General features: G+C 36.5%; 1 protein-coding gene across 7 annotated transcripts in view; it reads left to right on the top strand.

Moving 5' to 3' along the window:
• The window catches only part of PAK3 (p21 (RAC1) activated kinase 3), a 284659-nt gene that overhangs the window by 181001 nt on the left and 85459 nt on the right, over positions 1-18199 (top strand). For all 7 annotated transcript variants that reach the window (XM_066249398.1, XM_066249391.1, XM_066249395.1 and 4 more), the window contains one exon: positions 13884-14085. In XM_066249398.1, coding sequence (XP_066105495.1) covers positions 13911-14085 — 175 coding nt within the window. In that variant the 5' untranslated portion in view covers positions 13884-13910. The remainder of the gene's footprint in view (positions 1-13883; positions 14086-18199) is intronic.

Raw genomic sequence — 18199 nt, 5'->3', positions numbered from 1 at the left:
GTTTAAATTTACTGATATCAAATGTGTCATTGTGTTTGATCTTTCTTATTTGTATATTGATTTATACAAAATTTACATTTTTGCAGTTATTTAGTCGTTGTGGAATTTTTATTTTTGTTGTTAGAATCTATAAATTTTCTGTAAAATTCAAAAGTGCTGTTCTATTACCCAAAACCAGAATTATGTGCTTTTACTATACTCTTGGGACTATGGTTATTATTGGTGACCCAATGACTGCTAATACAAGGGGCCTCCAACATAATCATATTGTTATTGTTCTGACCTGTGGTGGCGCAGTGGATAAAGCGTCGACCTGGAAATGCTGAGGTCGCAAGTTTGAAACCCTGGGCTTGCCTGGTCAAGGCACATATGGGAGTTGATGCTTCCAGCTCCTCCTCACCTTCTCTCTCTCTCCCTCTCTGTCTTTCTCTCTCCTCTCTAAAATGAATAATAATAATAAAAAAAATATTGTTATTGTTGCATCAGCTTCATTGCCTGTTTATAGTCATTTAAAAAAACAGAAACTGGCCCTGGCCGGTTGGCTCAGCGGTAGAGCGTCGGCCTGGCGTGTGGGGGACCCGGGTTCGATTCCCAGCCAGGACACATAGGAGAGGCGCCCATTTGCTTCTCCACCCCCCTCCTTCCTCTCTGTCTCTCTCATCCCCTCCCGCAGCCAAGGCTCCATTGGAGCAAAGATGGCCCGGGCGCTGGGGATGGCTCCTTGGCCTCTGCCCCAGGCACTAGAGTGGCTCTGGTCTCGGCAGAGTGACGCCCCGGAGGGGCAGAGCATCGCCCCCTGGTGGGCAGAGCTTCGCCCCTGGTGGGCATGCCGGGTGGATCCCAGTCGGGCGCATGCGGGAGTCTGTCTGACTGTCTCTCCCCGTTTCCAGCTTCAGAAAAATACAAAAAAATAAAAATAAAATAAAATAACAGAAACTGAGGCATTGTTCTCTGTGGACCCAAACAAAAACTAAAGTCTATCCTGGGTATATAATGTGCAGCTAGGTGACTATAGTTAATAATACTGTATTGTATAATTAAAATTTGCTAAGAGAGTAGATCTTAACTGTTCTCACTGTACCAAAAAAAAAAAAAGTTACCATATGAAGTGATGGATGTATAAATTAACTTGATTATAGAAATTATTTCACAATATATATGTATATCAAACCATCAAATTGTACACTTTAAATATATATAATTTTTATTTGTCAATTATATTTCAAAAAAGCTAGAAAACTAAAGACTTAAGAAAGAAAGAAAAAAGCACCTTTAGGCTTACCAAAGTCTTCTCGTCTTATATGATAAAAATATATTTCTACCTAGATTTCCATTTAGAGTCTTGAGATCAGCTTATCCCACAAGGCCTAGCATCCCTGCCATCTTTGACCAATGTCCAAACTAGAGGCCCTTCTTGAAATCTACCTTTTCCTGTCTTTCTATTTTCATAATTCTGTGTTTCTTCTCCCCTGGTTCATTTTCTCAGTGTTGTTTCTTTTCAAAATTATTTTCATGTCGCTACCTGGAATATCCCACTCAGTGAAGGAAAGGTTTCCCAAGTCTTCAACCTTAGACATCTGTCACATTGTCACCTGAGTAATAGTTCTGAAATACAAAGCTAATCTTGCCGTTCCACTGCCTGAAACTTTTTCATCTAGATAAGAAGAGTTTAAACACCCAGAAAAGTCATACAAAACCCTTCTTAATTTTGTCTCTACTGATCTTATATTATTGCCATCTCTTCTCTTTGCTATACAGTGGTCCCTCATCTATCACAGTGATTAGGTTCCAGAACCACCCGCAATAGGCAAAAATCTGCAAAGTAGTGACCTTATATTTATTTTATTATTTATATATTTTTAAGGCTTTATAAATCTTCCCAACACTCTTATAAACCTTTCCCACACTCTTATTAACCTTCCCCACACTCTTATAAGCACTTCCTATGCTCTTAAACACTTTCTACACTCTTAAACCTATGTAATTTTAACAACAAATAAAATTCTATGTGAGTACTCACCAGTAAATACTAATACGTTTTAATTAATATTTGTATAGGTTTTATATTGTTTTCAATTTTTCTGGCTAGAAAATGCTTATTTTACCGCAAAAATAATTAAAATAATAAATATATAAAAATATCTATATACTGCAAAATGCTGCGCTATAGCAAAAAATCCACTATACAAAATTACCATATTCCCCCATGTATAAGACGCACCATTTTCCGAAAATTCTGGGGTCTAAAAACCGAGTGCATCTTATACAGCGGTTGTAAATTTTTTTAACTTGCATTTCCTGCTTTTTCACACTTGTTTTTGTACTCGTTGAAGACAGTGATTCATCATCAGACACAGATGAGGACAAGCTAACGGGCGGGAGTTGTGACAGTGATGAGGAGTTGTATGAATTTTATGATAAATAAAACTTGAGTTCAATAACTTTATGTAATACTTTCTTTTTTTCAAAATTCTGGCCCCAAAATTAAAGTGTGTCTTATACATGGGAGCATTTTATACATGAGGAAATATGGTAGATGTATACAATTTAAAAATCTGCAATACAGGGAGACCGAGAAAAGTGAACTGCAATATGATGAGGATGACTGTAATCACACCAAGTTTCATGCAGTTCCTTTTTATACACTACATTGTGTCTAATCTTCTTTAGGCCTTTACAACTGTTGTTCCTTGTGCCCATGGTTTGCTTACTTGTTCTTCCTATTTTAACTTCAGTGTACTTCCTCTGTGAAGTATCCTTCTTTAGGCTGTTAGGAGGCCCATTTTCTCTGTGTTTCAATAGCAACATATTGTCATCTGTGCACTGAGCTGTCATGGGCAAAATTCATTACATTTTAAATCTCTTCAATGACAGGAACTGTACCTTGTTATCTCCCACCCTAGAACCTGGTAAACGTCTACTCATCTTCCAATACTCTGTTCAAGTGCTATATTCTCTGACTCCTTTGGGCAGCATTAATTGTCTTCTGCTGTCCTTCCAAAGCATCCTCTGTCTTTCTGGGAACATACTAGACACTTTGTAAGTGTTGAATGAATGAATTTATGAAGATTTAATGATTTCCTTAAGATCCCAGAATAAGCCAAAAGTGGAGCTGTAATTAGCCATTCTTCTTTTGTTAGAGACAATTATTTTGGGTTTATAAGAGACCTACTAACTAAAAATCAACTCTGTCCCCAAATTAAAACTGTATAAGAAGACAGTTCTTAGCTCTTCTAAGAAAAGAGGTTTCTTCTAAGAGAAAAGAAGGAGTTTCTTTCCTGAGTGCCCTGTTTTCAATACAGTTCCACAAAAGAGGTCTGTCATGTTCATAAATGGCTATAGTTATAGAAAATACATTGTGTTATACCATATTAATCCGTCTTTTGTAGTTCAACAGAAGCAAATGATTTCGCTTTTTATTTTTTTATTTTATTTTTTTTTATTTTGCTTTTTAAAAAAAGTTTTGTATGTGTTACTTTCTTCCAGAGTTTATAGATCTGCTCTCTTCTCTACATAACACCAGCATCACTTAGTTCAACAGAAATGAGCACAAGGGTAAATAAATAAATAAATAAATCTACTGTGGTTTAGTTATTTTTGGTTAGAATATACTGTTGAATATTGGCTTAAATCAACTTAATGCTTTCCACTTTTTAAATCCTGGTGAACTAATACTCATCCTTCAGTAACCTGCTCAAGTGCTATATCCTCTGATCCCTCTGGGAACATTAAATACTCTTCCTGTTCTTTCCCTCCAAAGCATCCTGTACCTATCTAGGTTGCATCACATTGTATTCTGTGTTGTATGTATGCATATCTGCCATCTTCACTGAAATGTCAACTCTTAGAAGGCAGGAACTAGTCTCTAGTCATTTCTCTTTGTATATATCCTGTACCTGAAATGATACATGATATATTTGAAATTTGGTGGCATGGGGATGGAAGGCAAGGCAGTAATATTCTTTGAAAAAAATATCAAATAATTTTTATTATGAAGGTATAATTATTAGCACCAATTTTTACCTAGTAAGATAGCAGTTAAAGAGAGTCTTGCCCTCTTCTGAACTGCTGTAGACCTCTATTTATCTCACTCTTCATTTTGTAATAGGTATTACTCCAGTTATCACTGGTTACCACCTAAAATGTATGTTAAATACACAAAGAGACTTAGGCAAATGGCTATCTCTGTGTGTATGTGAGCAGTGGGGGAGCAAAACTAATCATGTGCTAGAATAGGGATCTGCTCTAGCATGAACCAGTGATGAAGCATATTGTATATAAGTGCACAGTGGCAGCTGTAAACAGATAAGTAGAGTAATAGGCAGCAAAAGGAATACATTATTTGATGGGTCCGACAGATTGCAAGTGAAGATCTGCTTAGGTAGGCACAGGAAAGCCAGGAAAAAGCCAACATGCTCTATTGTGAGACCATCCTTCAGATTTAGCTTTTGGTTTCTATAAGAATTTTTTTTTGTGTGGATTGTGATCTTTTCTTAGATCCATGGCAAGCTTTCTTTAAAACACAAAAATTTGTCTTTAGTGGGGATAGGAGGTGAGAAATTAGTACAACTAAGGCCTTGGCCAACTGAATGTTTATCCTCCAACATTTGTGAAGAAGGGTAGATTAAAAAAAAGTAAGACTTGTCATGTCTCATTCTTCTTTCAGTGTTTGATAAAACCTCATTTTATCATAGATAATATTTTCTCTTCCTTAAACATAAACACCAGATAAGATACTGAGATGTATGCTTAGTTCTTTTAAAATGTAAGCTGTAAACCTAGGTCAAGGAACAAAAGTTTGTGGAAGAGTTGTTGTATTTTATGCTGGCTCAAATTCTTTGACCTCTAGTTCTGACAAGTTGTCTGCAGTGTGTGTGTGTGTGTGTTTGTGTGTGTGTGTGAAAGAGAGAGAGAGAGAGAGAGAGAGAGAGAGAGATACGAGCATTACTAAATTCATCTAAATTCATGGTTTAAAAATAATACAAAGTTCTCAATTGATGCCATGTAGTTCTTAAATCCAGAAAAGCAGAGCACCTTCCCTGTAGAAAGCTGTTTGGGGTTACAGTCAAATTGAGACTACAACCAGTACCTAGAATGATGAGCTGCAACACACATGTTAGAAGACAGTGCCCAAGCACCTGTACATATATATGGTATACAAGAAGCCCTAAAAGTTACCGGAATTGATATTTTAATCTTGGATTTAAAGAAATATTCAGCTCTTCACTGGAGTGGGTCAGGGAAGGGATAATTATGACTCACGCATAGTGACAGGGAGCAGCTAGAACCCCAGAGACTCAAGATGTTGGTTTACCATATCCTGCTCACTTAGGCTGTTAGTCTGAATCCATTTTTTTCCATCTGAATGCTTTCTAGGATACTACATTCTGTTTTAAGAACTAGGAAATGTTTTATTACTAGGATTTACTCCCCTTTTCTATTTCCCACACATTTCTTTGAAGCATCTTTTATGGTAGTCAGTTTTTTTTATACTTAAAACATTTCTACCTCTCTTCTTTATGCATCTACTTTCTCTTCTTGGAAGCATCAGTGTTGGAAATGAAAATCTGAAATATGTAATAATACATCAATTTGAAAATATAAATATACATCAGATGATAATTTCCATATTCTTGCTATTAGCTCATGTAGCCTACACAATAAATAATGAAGTATGGTACTGCATACATTTATAAGCTTAAGAAGTCATTGGGGAAAAAAACTATTTGTCCCACATAATATGTTCAGTATACGAGATCTGGATGCTGGGATTTCCCTATTGATTTCCCTATTTGCAACCTGTCATTGAATTTTCCAACTACAGTGTGCTGGATTATTGAATTTATTTAATGTCGAGTTCTTGCTGAAAACAATGGAACTAACTCATAAAGATGTTACTACAGGACAGGACTATAGCAGAAACTACCTCATTTGCTTGTATGTATGAGAAATAAAATGAATGTATTCTATGTGAGTGCACTTGTATGTGTGTCAGTAGTTATCTCTTGCAGGATCTAAGATTGAAAGTAGGCAGCTGTAAAAAGAGCTAGTTACCTCCCTTGCTTGTCTGGCTGCCTTTGCAAATCTTCCTAACAAGTAGCTTGGCTCCTCCTGATCAAATGATCTTAGAAATGGCTTCCCTCCACTACACACTGTAATGGTATCTCCCAGGTGAGGCTCTCTGAAACAGCACACCCCTGTCTCTGATAGCAGAGTTCCCTTGGTGAGTGCCCCAGAACAGACAAGCTCCAAAACAAGGCCGTCTAAGAATTGGTATTACCAGCCAACAAAACCTGTTGGAGTTCTGTCAGTAAATCACCTAGCCTTGGGCCTTTGGATGAGAAAAGCAGTTGAAATCAGTAAGTACCATCCTGAAATGGGTTGAAGTAAAAAAGTTGCAAGTGTCATATGAATATTTTGGGAGGTTAAACGTAAATATATGAAGAGTGTGTGTGTATTTGTGGGTTTACTTAGATACACATTGTGTTGGTGTAATGGAAAGGGAATTGAGAAGTCTCAATTCTTTTCTTATTTTGTGACCCTAGATAAGTCACCTTTATACTCTATTAATTCCTTATGTGAAAAATGGGAATGAAACTCCCTTCTTCACATGTTGGTGTCTAGCTCAAACAAAAGCAAGACACAGAAGCTCTTTAGACATGTAAAAGTTGTAAAGTGAAAAATGAGGTGTTGGTAATCAGATGGTAGCTGGTTTCTATATCATGCCCAATTTCTTGGAAGTTAGACTAGTACCATTATTTCCGAATATGCCTTTTTGGCTCAGACATGCTGTGAGTAGGCATATGAACATATGCAACATTATGAAAAACTTACTCAGAACCACAACAAATGCATAGAATGTACAGAGTTCAGTTTCATTAACTCACATGTGTATTTAATGCCTACTGGGAACAAGACACTGAATTAAGCAGTAAGAAAGCACAATTATGACAGAGAGCCTTCTCCTCAAGGAGCTTATGCTCTATTGAGTGAAGGAAAATAACATGTTTAATGACTATGTACAATTTGAAACAAGATGATAGAAATTCTCAGGCCCATCTAGCTGGCTGAGGTTAGTGGTTTCTCTGTCTCTTGTCCACCTAGTCTGGGAATGTGAGTATGAATTTAGAGCTGCTGGGAGACCCAAACTATGCTTGTTCTTTTTCCTGTAAAATGAGATGAATGCTCTTTCTCTTCTCTTTGGCATCCTAGCATGTTATGGGAATTAATGACTGAAAATTCACTAGAAATCTTCAGGTGCAAGTTGCTGTAGAAATGCAACACGATGTATAATCATTCTTTTAAATTATAGTACTTTTGTGGAAGGCTAGATGATTATTTTCTTTTATATTTTTGGCAATTAAAACCATTTTGCTACATCTTCTTACATTGTCAGTCATAAGTGTCTAAGCTAGTTGGTTCAACTGATAATAACGTGAACAAGGTAAAGAAGGTTCAGTATCATTGTAGGCTAGTTAGTAAAGCAGAGTTTGTTTCCCAGTCCTAGGCAATACTTGGAAGCTCAGGTAGCCATCTTGAAAATGTGTGCTTTTATTTACTGGTAGCCCCAGGAAAGAGCCAGCTGGTAGCTCTTAGATCCCTTTTCCCACCACCAAAGGACAATTCAGTGTATACATCATTCTGATAGTAAAAGCAGCAACCTTATCCTAAAATGCAAAGAACATCCCAGTGTTGTAGTTATTGTAAAAAGGAGACGTTGGCTGACGTTAAATACATGTTAGAACCTGTCACTAAAAATTTAATTTTTCTTGATGTACAGAACTAATTCTTGTAAGATTTCTCATATTTGAGAAATGTAAAATATTTTCATTTTCGTTACTCCTGATTTAGTGATTTATTTGACTTTTTTACTTCAATTTTAAGATCCTAAAATTTATCTTCTTTCCTATGTGCTCTTGTCAGTTTGGCAGTTATCTCATTAGCCCAAGGTGTATTGCAACTCCATTCTTCCTCTATGTATCGCAGAAACATTAGGAAGTTCATCCTGGAAGTTTTCCCTAAGCTACATCTCATTCCTATGCTACACTAGCTTGATATAAAAGAATATTAAGAAATATTGGTGTGCTCGCCAATTTGTAGTGCTAACTTTGTGTGGCTGGTGCTTTTGGGAACTTACCACTGGATTTAATACATCATGACTGTTCATCTACTGTCCTGGAGTTTTAGTTTTTGAAAGGAAGCCAATATTTGTTTGTCATTGGGAAGATATGCAAATAAATAATTATTTAGATTTTGTAAGCAGAGAGGATAATACAGACATGTTGGTTGCCTCTGATGGCACCAGATATGATGAAAATAATTTGTTTCAGTTGTTTATCGCTTAACAGATGGCCTTGCAAATTGTAAAGCCAGCATTTCTGGATTCTGACCCTTCATACACCTGGGTACAACACCTGTGGCAAATGGGTATGATTGGCATTTTTGGTTGCATCCAATTCAATATGTATGCCACAGTATGAATTTGGCCACATTACCTAGAGTATAATTGATTACCTATCTTTTCTCTTGGCTCCAGGAACATGCAAGTGATTTTTTTTGTTTGTTTGTTTTTTTAACCTACTGAACATTTTTGTCTATTTTTGACACCGTACTGATTAAGAAAATGCATTTTGGAAGAATGAGAGAATGATAACAATTGTTTATAATTCCTAATTATTTCACTTAAAGTTGCCATGCATCTTGATAAATGTATTCTTCTAAAATGCTTTGCAGTAAATCTCTGTGTCAAAATTCAAGTGAGCTCTAGCTGGTTAGCTAAATCAGATCAGAGTGTCATTCAGAAACATCAAGGTTGCAGGTTCAATCCCCAGTCAGGACACACATGGGAAGTGACCAATGAATGCACTACTGAGTGGAACAACAAATGAATGCTTCCCTTCCTCCTCCCTTCCCTCTCCCTTCCTTTCTCTGTCTCTATAATCATCAATCAATAAATAATAAACCCTGCCCAGATGCTCAGTTGGTTCAAGCGTTGTCTCAGAGCATGGAGGTTGCCAGTTCAATTCCCCAGTCAGAGCACATACAGGAGCATCAAGATGTTCCTGTCTTTCTCCATGCCTGTCCCTTGAAAAAATAAATCCAAATGAGTGAAGCACTGTGTGTATATTTTTGTTTATGGCCTGTGTATGCATGCCCTCATGTTTTTTGAGGAGAAGTGGGAAGTAAAAAAGGAAGATGAGTGAAGGGAAAATAGAAGTGATCTTTCCTAATACTCTGAAAAAGGGACATTCTGGCTCCTTGGTTATCTATCATGAGACAAGAAGAGGTTCATTTCTTATTACAGATGAATTTTAATTACTAAGCATTGGTAAACCATATTAAGTTCCAGGGGCTGGATCATACATATATACAGTTCACAGAAGCCATTTAAATTCTTTCTGAAAAACCTAGTATTCAGTTATGGAATCAATCTGTGAACAGATATAACATTTTTGTTGTCGTTTGTCCATTAAAAAAACAGTAGCCTTGTTGTTGTTTGTTTGTTAAAGTGTGCTGTTTCTCCACAATGCTAAGGGCCAAGTTCTAAAAGTTAAATGAATGGCCTGTGGCTGGATCAAATGTGCCACTCACTTTTAAGTTTCTGTTCTTTTGCAGAAGGGAAAAACAACAGTTTAACTTTAAAGATAAACATTTTTATTGGATTCTTAGAGAATAATGGTGCTTTTATAAGATTCTTGAAATAGAGCCTACAGCACTCCAAACAAAATAGTCTCTTTCAAGATCTTATAAATAAAGACATAGGCAGATTGAACCAGCAATCCATTATATTGTATTCTTTGTAAAAAGCTGTCTCAGGGGAGGGACCTAGCTTGGTAAATTGACATTGTTTATAAACATAATATAAGTAATCCTCCTTTTTTCTGTGTGGAATAGTTAAGATGCCTCCCACTTGGGAAACAACTACATTAACAGCGAGACTTCCTTACTGGTGCCTATCCTTTTTTTTTTAATTGGTTGATTTTTAAAGAGAGAAAGGAAGGGAGAAAGAGGGGAAGAGGAAAGGAAGCATTCATTTGTTGTTCCACTCAGTCATGCATTCATTGGTTGCTTCCCGTGTGTGCCCTGACCACGGATCATACCCATGACCTTGTTGTTTCGAGATGGCACTATGGAATAACTGACTGAGCTCTTCGGCCAAGAACCCTTTCTACATCAGTCTTCTAAAGTACACTTTGAAGCATTTGTTTTGAAAGTGAGCTAATAATAACAAGAGCCTACTGCATTATTCTTATATCACCAACTTAGAATTATTTGGAACCATTAGAAGAACATGGCGATTGGTTTTACCTTGTAAAGGGTAATAAACAACTGAAGTAACATCGGGATAATTCAAGGCAAATCAAATCGGAAATGTCTAGTTTAAAGGAGTGATTATTGGATCTGTGCTTCATGTGGACTAGACAAAGAATTTTCAACTTCATTTTTATGTCTGTAAAAAGTATATTCCAATCTGTATAGTTTCATGATGAGTTTAATGGAATTTAAACAGATCCAGTTTGCTGGGCTGTAGAAAGGTTTGCTATGTAAGCTGGGTCCTTTGCAAAATGGCTGTGATATGGACCACAGGAAGTGTGTGGGGTTGGAATTTTGGTCAGGGATTTCTAGTGTAATATCGTAGAGTATAGTTTAAGTTTTATATTACAAGTAATCCTTTTTTTTCCCAACCAAAAATATATCTGGTCAAACAAGGTCAAGATAATCAGGCATCCTAAAAAGAAGCAGGACATCTACCCTTTGAGTTTCTGGCCTTTAGTTAGGAACCAAAAAGGACACTTTGCATGCCACATCCATTTATCAAGGTCAAAGGAACCTAGTATTTTAAATTACATAGGTTCCCTAGAACCCTGACTGACCCAGACTCTTGCTTGCTTTATTATGCAAGACCAGCTCTGTATACCATTTTAAAAATGCCATGCGTGTTTCTCTGACTTCTATAATCTCAGGTTAAATAATCAGTCACCAGAAAATCTATATCATCTAAATATGGTGGCTCCTATGTTCCTGTGAGACATATTTTTCAGAAATCTCTCTTCCAGGTATTTTTATTTAAATCCTCAGTTTGTTTACAATAACTTTAAATTTCATTTTTTAACCAAATTTCATTATTATATAAGTTAGATTTTGTATAAATGAGCTTCATTTAATAATCACATCATAGTCAGAAATTACTTTTTGTACCCAGAAAAGTAAAACAAAATATAAACAACAAAAAAAGAAAATAGTGCTTTGTTTCTGGTAACAAATTATTCTCAATGACTAAATTAAAATCTTGAACCTGTCCAAAATGGAATAATGCCACTGATGAAGTCAGTCTTAAACTGACTTTTATTGTGGAGAAACAGTGAGTTTAGAAGGACCAAAATCAAATGCAAAAGGGAATGCAAAACCATTAGCAGTAGTTTCGTATTCTAGCTAAAATATGTACTATTACCAGTAGTGTCCAGGAGGAGCCTTTATCCTCAATATCACAGTTACTTTTTATTTTGCCTTCTATGGTTGTTTCAGCTATATTAGAAAATGTGAGACTTGTCAAGTTGTTGCCATTCATGACAAAACATTTAATATTAAGTATTTTCACTATCGTGATTACTGACAAATAAAACTGATCTTCATTTATTAAGATAGTGAAAGGCATGACACTTAAGAGAGTAAAAGTGATCTGTTGACCAAATCAAGCTAATCATTGTTAGTTGGCAATAATTTGTGCAGATGGAGAAGCTATTAATTGATACTCTATTATTCTTGAATATTCACAGGCTGTACATATTTGAGAAAACTTAGAGCATAGTAAAATTTAAAATTTGTTCTACATAACATGATATAACCTCATTATAGTTCACTAATGAAAATAATAAGTATTGTAACAACTGAAAGGCTAAAAATAATTATGATAGATTATTTCTCACTATAATAGGTAATGAGGAGATCTTGGTTTTGTTGTTTTTGTACCGAGGTTTGTTTATAGTAAATCTTGTTGATATAAAGTGATGTGCACAGTTGTGTTTAGAGAGTTCTTATGTTCCTAAATTAGTGCCACCTAAAACTTGATAAATTTATAGAGATTTTGTTGCAATGGAATTTGATTTTCCTTGTAGTTACAATGAAGATTCACTTGGAAGGTACTTTTTTTTTTTCTTTTTTTTTTTTTTTTTACAGAGACAGAGAGATTCAGAGAAAGGGATAGACAGGGACAGACAGACAGGAATGCAGAGAGATGAGAAGCATCAATCATCAGTTTAGTTGTTCATTGATTGCTTTCTCATATGTGCCTTGACTAGGGGGCTACAGCAGACCGAGTAACCACTTGCTCAAGTCACTGACCTTGGGCTCAAACTGGTGAGCTTTGCTCAAACCAGATGAGCCTGCGCTCAAGCTGGCAATCTCAGGGTCTTGAACCTGGGTCCTCCGCATCCCAGTGCAATGCTCTAACCACTGCGCCACCGCCTGGTCAGGCTGGACGGTACTCCTAATACCTGACTTGCCATGGCAAGATTCAGGACCTTAATTAAGGTTTTGAATTAAAATAAGAAAACAGGTAGAAACAGAAACATTTCCTTGAGTAGTCCACACTTCTCCAGTTCACTTTACCCTCCCAGTGAGATGAAACCCAAATATATTTAGCTCTAAGCATAACATGCAAAATAATAATGAGATTAAGAACAAATAAGTTGCTAAAACCCAGACTGGTTCTTACAACCATTTTACCCTTGTCAATTTCCTTGTTCCCTGTTCCAGGACACAAAATATGATAAGGAGCAAGCTTTTAGTATCTCCTCAGAAAGAGGTCTTCTCCTTGGAGCTCTTCTTTGCTCATGGTGACATTTGGTTCAGGTTTATCTTCTATCTGCTACCTGAAGATGGGGAATTGTTTCTTCTCTCTGTATACCCCAAATCTGCTGAAACTGTCATGTCTATTAGATTGCTTCTCCATTCTTTCTCATAAAACAGTAGAGTGTATTTTGTAAATCAGGTACACAAATATAAAAATCAGACACCAGAGGTATCCCAATGTCAAAGCAGCCAACAAATCATTTTTGTGGGCCTTTAAAAATCAATAACACAACCTGTGCTAATTTGGATTCTGAGGAAGTTGTGCTACCCTACCATGACAATCATCAGGATAAAAAATTTTTAAGAAGAAATATTGTAAATTGTTCATTAAAAGAGCGAGAGGACAGCAAAAAATAGAGTTTTTTCTGAGACAAGGATGGGACCTTATGTGTTTGTGTGTACATACTAAAAAGCCATTAATTATTGCCTTCACTTTTCTCTTTGGGAAATTGCATTATTGGTCTTTAGGGAAGCAGTGACTTTCACTCTAGAAAGAAAAACCTTTGCCCCTTTCTGGTTATATCAGTCAGTTAAGAGTGTCCTTCCAAAAGGACAAGGTTTCAGGTTTCATCCCCAGTCAGGGCATATATGGGAATCAACCAATGAATGCAAAACTGAATGGAACAACAAATTAATGCTTGCCTTCCTCCTGCCCTCTCTCTTCCTTCCTTTTTCTGTTTCTAAAAAAAAAAGAAGGCCCTGGTTGTATAGCTGGTTTGGTTGGAGCACCATCCTAGCACATGGGAGTTGCTGGTTCGATTCTGTTCTGTGGTCAGCTCAATATTTCTCTTTCTTTCTCTCCCTGACTCTCTTTAAAAAGAAAGAGAGAAAGAAAGAAAGAAAGAAAGAAAGAAAGAAAGAAAGAAAGAAAGAAAAGAAAAGAAAAGAGACCTCTCAAAATGGTCAGTGAAAAAGCTGACAAAATGTGAGACCAATGGTTTTGTTTCTAAGATGTTAGTATCCCTTTATTTACTAGATTGTTTTTTAGACCTCTCCTTTCTTAACTCCTATTTTCTCCTCTTCTCCTTTAGGAGCTGTGCAATTAGCTGTAACTGAAGATGTCTGACATTCTGGATAACGAAGAGAAACCCCCAGCTCCCCCACTGAGGATGAATAGTAACAACCGGGATTCTTCAGCACTCAACCACAGCTCAAAACCACTTCCTATGGCCCCTGAAGAGAAGAATAAGAAAGCCAGGCTTCGCTCTATCTTCCCAGGAGGAGGGGATAAAAGTAAAGTATCAGTGTGCGGGCATTGAAAAGGGGCTGGTTTATTCTTTCATTATCACTTTCCTTCTTGGGTAGTCATTTCTTGAGCATTGTCTGTTTAGGGCCTGCCTGACCTTTATGTCTACTTATTCAGAGGTTGCATTTTGTCAGAAGTTAATATTTGATTGACATACTGTGGTTTACATAAAATATACTTATGTTGTGTTTACTTCTCATATAAAATTGAATTCATAGTGTTAAGTTAAGGGAAATCATAAATATATGGGAATATATAAACAGTGACTTTCTGATAACTTAGAGGAGAATTTACTGTAATCCTTTCTAAACTTCAAGTTCTCCTTATTGGATGTTGGACTATAGATGGATTTACTTCTGTGTACCTGTTTGACAGCTGTGAAAATTTTGAACTGAGTATATAGGAGTCAATCCAGTTGCCACATTACTGTCTTTTTTACTATTATCACAAGGTGGGAAGAAATTTCCAAGGCATTTGTTTTCTCTCTCATCTTCTGCCAGTTGTCCCCACATAATCATCCCTATTTGCACTGGGTATCACAACAATATACGATCATTTATTCTTATGTTGTTCATAATACCATTTGGTGCTTAAATATAATATGGTGACACTTTATATCTCCAGGGGATATAAAAATCTTTGGTAAATAATTGCCTGGTTGTATTAATTAGTATAAAATTTAAACATCGCTTCTATGAATGTGACTATTGAGTCAGAAGAGAGTGAATGAAGTATAGAGCCACTGTTACCACAGAAGGTTGCCAAAAGCTCAAGAAGGGTAATGCCTTTAGAAGAAAAAAGGGACATTCCTGATATACTTCTTCAAGGTAAAGCAAATAGCTTCGTAGGTCACTTTCACGGTGTTAATGAATCCACAATTTGTATCATAAGGAAAGCTGAAACTCTTACTAATGTCAATATTGTCTCTTGTACACTTACATCACTTAAAAGATACTTTATCCCTTGTGACAAGATGAAAAAGATAGAAATTATGTTAAACATGTGGATTACAGACAAGCAAACTAATAAAGAAACGTTTTCCAGGTAAGGAATCTGTAATCTTGTAAGAGGAATTTTTAAAGACATATTTTCAGACACTGATGTGGGTCCAGGAAAAAATCTTATTAGGAACAAATGATAGTTTGAGAAACTTATGGTGTGCCCTGACCTAGAGAACAAATTTATGTGACAGTGGTGCCAAAGAAAGAATTACTGGAGCCTGCAGCTTCTGTGTTGTATCTGCCACAATTGCAGAAAGTGATTGAAGAAGGGGACTATATGCCTGCACATGTCTTCAGTGCTGTTGAAACCACTATGCTTTGAACAATCTTACTTGCCCTTTTGAAGAGTAGGAGCCAATTGATACTAAGATGAGGTCAGCAAAAATAAGGAAGCTTACATTTGTATTTTGTGCCACTACTTCAGGTGACCTCATAGTGATATCATCACTCATCTATAGAAAACTATTCCCAAATCTTCTCAGAGGAAAAAACCAAGCCAGTTTCTGGTGTACTTTTGTGCAAACAAAAAAACCTGGATTAGTCCTTTTCTATGTAAGGAATTGTTTGAAAAGTACTTTCTTGTGAGAGTTCAAGACTATTTTTTAAAAAGTCTTGAATTCAAAGTCCTGCTGGTTTTTCACAGTCCTTTGGCACTTCAGATGTACTTGCCAGTGTGCATCTTAATGTTAAGGTTGTCTTTATAACTAGTCTCATGTCTCAGACCCTCAAGCCCTTATACCAGTATTTCATTTGGTCATTCAAGAAGATGTATACCAAATTAATAATATGACTTTTTTGTCTAAAAGCTTACAAAGGTCGCTCTATCTGAAGATCTTAGTGCATGGGATTCCTACATCATCATTAATGCTATAATCTTAATAAAAGAGTCATTAGATAATTGAACAGGGCCTGTCATTAATGTTACTTGAGAGAAAATTTGGCTAAATATGGTAAAATATCTTTCAGCAATCCCTCTTATAGACAAAACAAAACTTTGAATCGAAAAAGAACCTATGGTTGTGGATGAATATTAGACACAGGAGCAGTCATTGGCTGAAGTTGAATCTGAACCTGTTAATCCAAGTGGTGTGATGCTACTAGAAGATAACTTTCAAGAAACCTTTAGTATTCCAGAGATGATTATCATAAGTGGTGATGAAGATATTTAGAATATATGAAATTTGAGCAACAAGAGCAAATATTTTAGAACAAAATTCAAATCTCCCCCAAAAAAGTAGTGAAAATTGATACATTTTCATGTCAAACCTTACCTCCTCAATAGACAGTTAACTTCATGGGGTCAGGGTACAGGGCTGGAGAGACTATAGGGAGACTCACTAGTATAGATGGTAATTGAAACCATACAAGTATATGAGGTGACCTAAGGGAGAGGTGTGATAAGAGATGAAGACTTAGAACAGCTCCTGGGAATACTATTTAAAGAGTCAATAGAAGACCAAGAAATGTAGCAACAGACTTTAGAAAAGTGCTGTGTTAAAGACAGTGGGGAGGAGTTAGTTCCATGAAATTTATGGTCATCAATGTCAGTTCTGACTGAGAAGTCAATAGTGAAAAAGATTAAAAAGTAATCATTTTCAAGGAAGAGGTTAATTATTCACCTCAGGGGCTCAGTGCAATGGTTCAAGCATTGAGGGCTAAAGAAGTCTAGATTGCCTTTCCAAGACGTTTAGAAAAGGGAAAGATGAGAGACAATAGCATTTAGAGAAAGATTTAAGATCATTTTAGTTTTTAAGGAACGAAGAGATATCACAACATATTTTAAGCCACATAGAAAGTGTCAGCAGAGGAGGAGAGATAGAAAATACAAGGAGAAATTGGAGAAATGAGAAAGACTGGGACTTAGACACCAGTGGCAGAATAACCCTTAGGCAGAAGAACGGGACAATGGAAAGAATTTCATATGCTGAAAGTAAGAGAGAAAAGAGTGAAGCAGAAGTTTCAGTGAAGTGATAAAATATTCAGTGAGAGGAGTGGGAAAGGAAATAGGCAAGGGGAAAGGAAAATATTGCTAAGCACTAATTATGACCCAGCTATTGTCTATGAACACCAATATGCACAGCTATGTGGTTTTTTCCAAACAACTTTCAGTAACTTCAGTATGGAAGAAGAGAGTTGATGGTTGGATTCTGTCAAGGTAGGGTTTTGCAGGACAATTGCAAGAGAAGGTCAAAGAGCAAGAGTTTCCAGGGCAATTGTTTAAGAGCAATTGAAATTATAGACCATAAAGTCTGGGCCAGGAAGAAGCTAAGAAATTAGCTAAAAATGTAGGGATCCAAGAATTGGAAGCTTTTGTTGAGATCAAAGAAGAGGTGAAATAGTAGTAATGGCTTGAGAGAGTTAGAAAGCTAGCAAGATGGGAGGTTCAGCTCATAGAATGAGATAACAAAGTTGAACATTTCAGAGAAAGGGTCATTCTAGATAATGAAAAGGCCTGATATAGCTCTGGTTCTCCACTTAGTCTTAAAATCATCTATGGAATTTAAAACATTAGTTGCCCAGGGCTTACACCCAGAAATCCTGATATAGTACACTCTGGGTGGGCCTTAGACATTGATATTTTATGGAATTCTGCAAGTCACTCTGATGCACAGCCCTGGTTGCAAACCACTGGTTTAGAAGGTGGCCATTGGAATGGATTGCAGAGGTGGAAAGGAGATCAAATTTATTAGAGTTGATGGAAGTCAAGTAGTTAAAAGAAAAGGATAAGAATGATATGTCCATTTATATTTTACATTTCACAGAGTGATAGAAGCATTGTGTGCAGGAATGAAGACTGGGAATCAAAGTCCTCAAAGGATAAGGGGACTTGGCCAAGATAACTAAATAGCAATAACCTCACAGGAGGTGTTTTTGTGGGCAAGTGCAGTATTTGGTGTCAAATACAGAATTTGAAATGAAAAGTGGGGGAAACTCTGCCCTTCCTAATTCCCCCAGGCCAAAGGACTTGGGATGGGGAAGAAGAAGCAGCACACATCAGAATTATATGCAGAAGTTTTACCATTATTACATAATAAGGTTTACAGTTTGTTTTGGTGTGTTTTTTTTTTCAAACACAGCTGCTTATTGGGAATACCTGAGG

Source organism: Saccopteryx bilineata, chromosome X, assembly GCF_036850765.1.
Source record: "Saccopteryx bilineata isolate mSacBil1 chromosome X, mSacBil1_pri_phased_curated, whole genome shotgun sequence".
Lineage (NCBI taxonomy): Eukaryota > Metazoa > Chordata > Mammalia > Chiroptera > Emballonuridae > Saccopteryx > Saccopteryx bilineata.
Note: the sequence above shows the minus strand (reverse complement) of the source record. Positions and strands in the feature narration are given on the sequence as shown.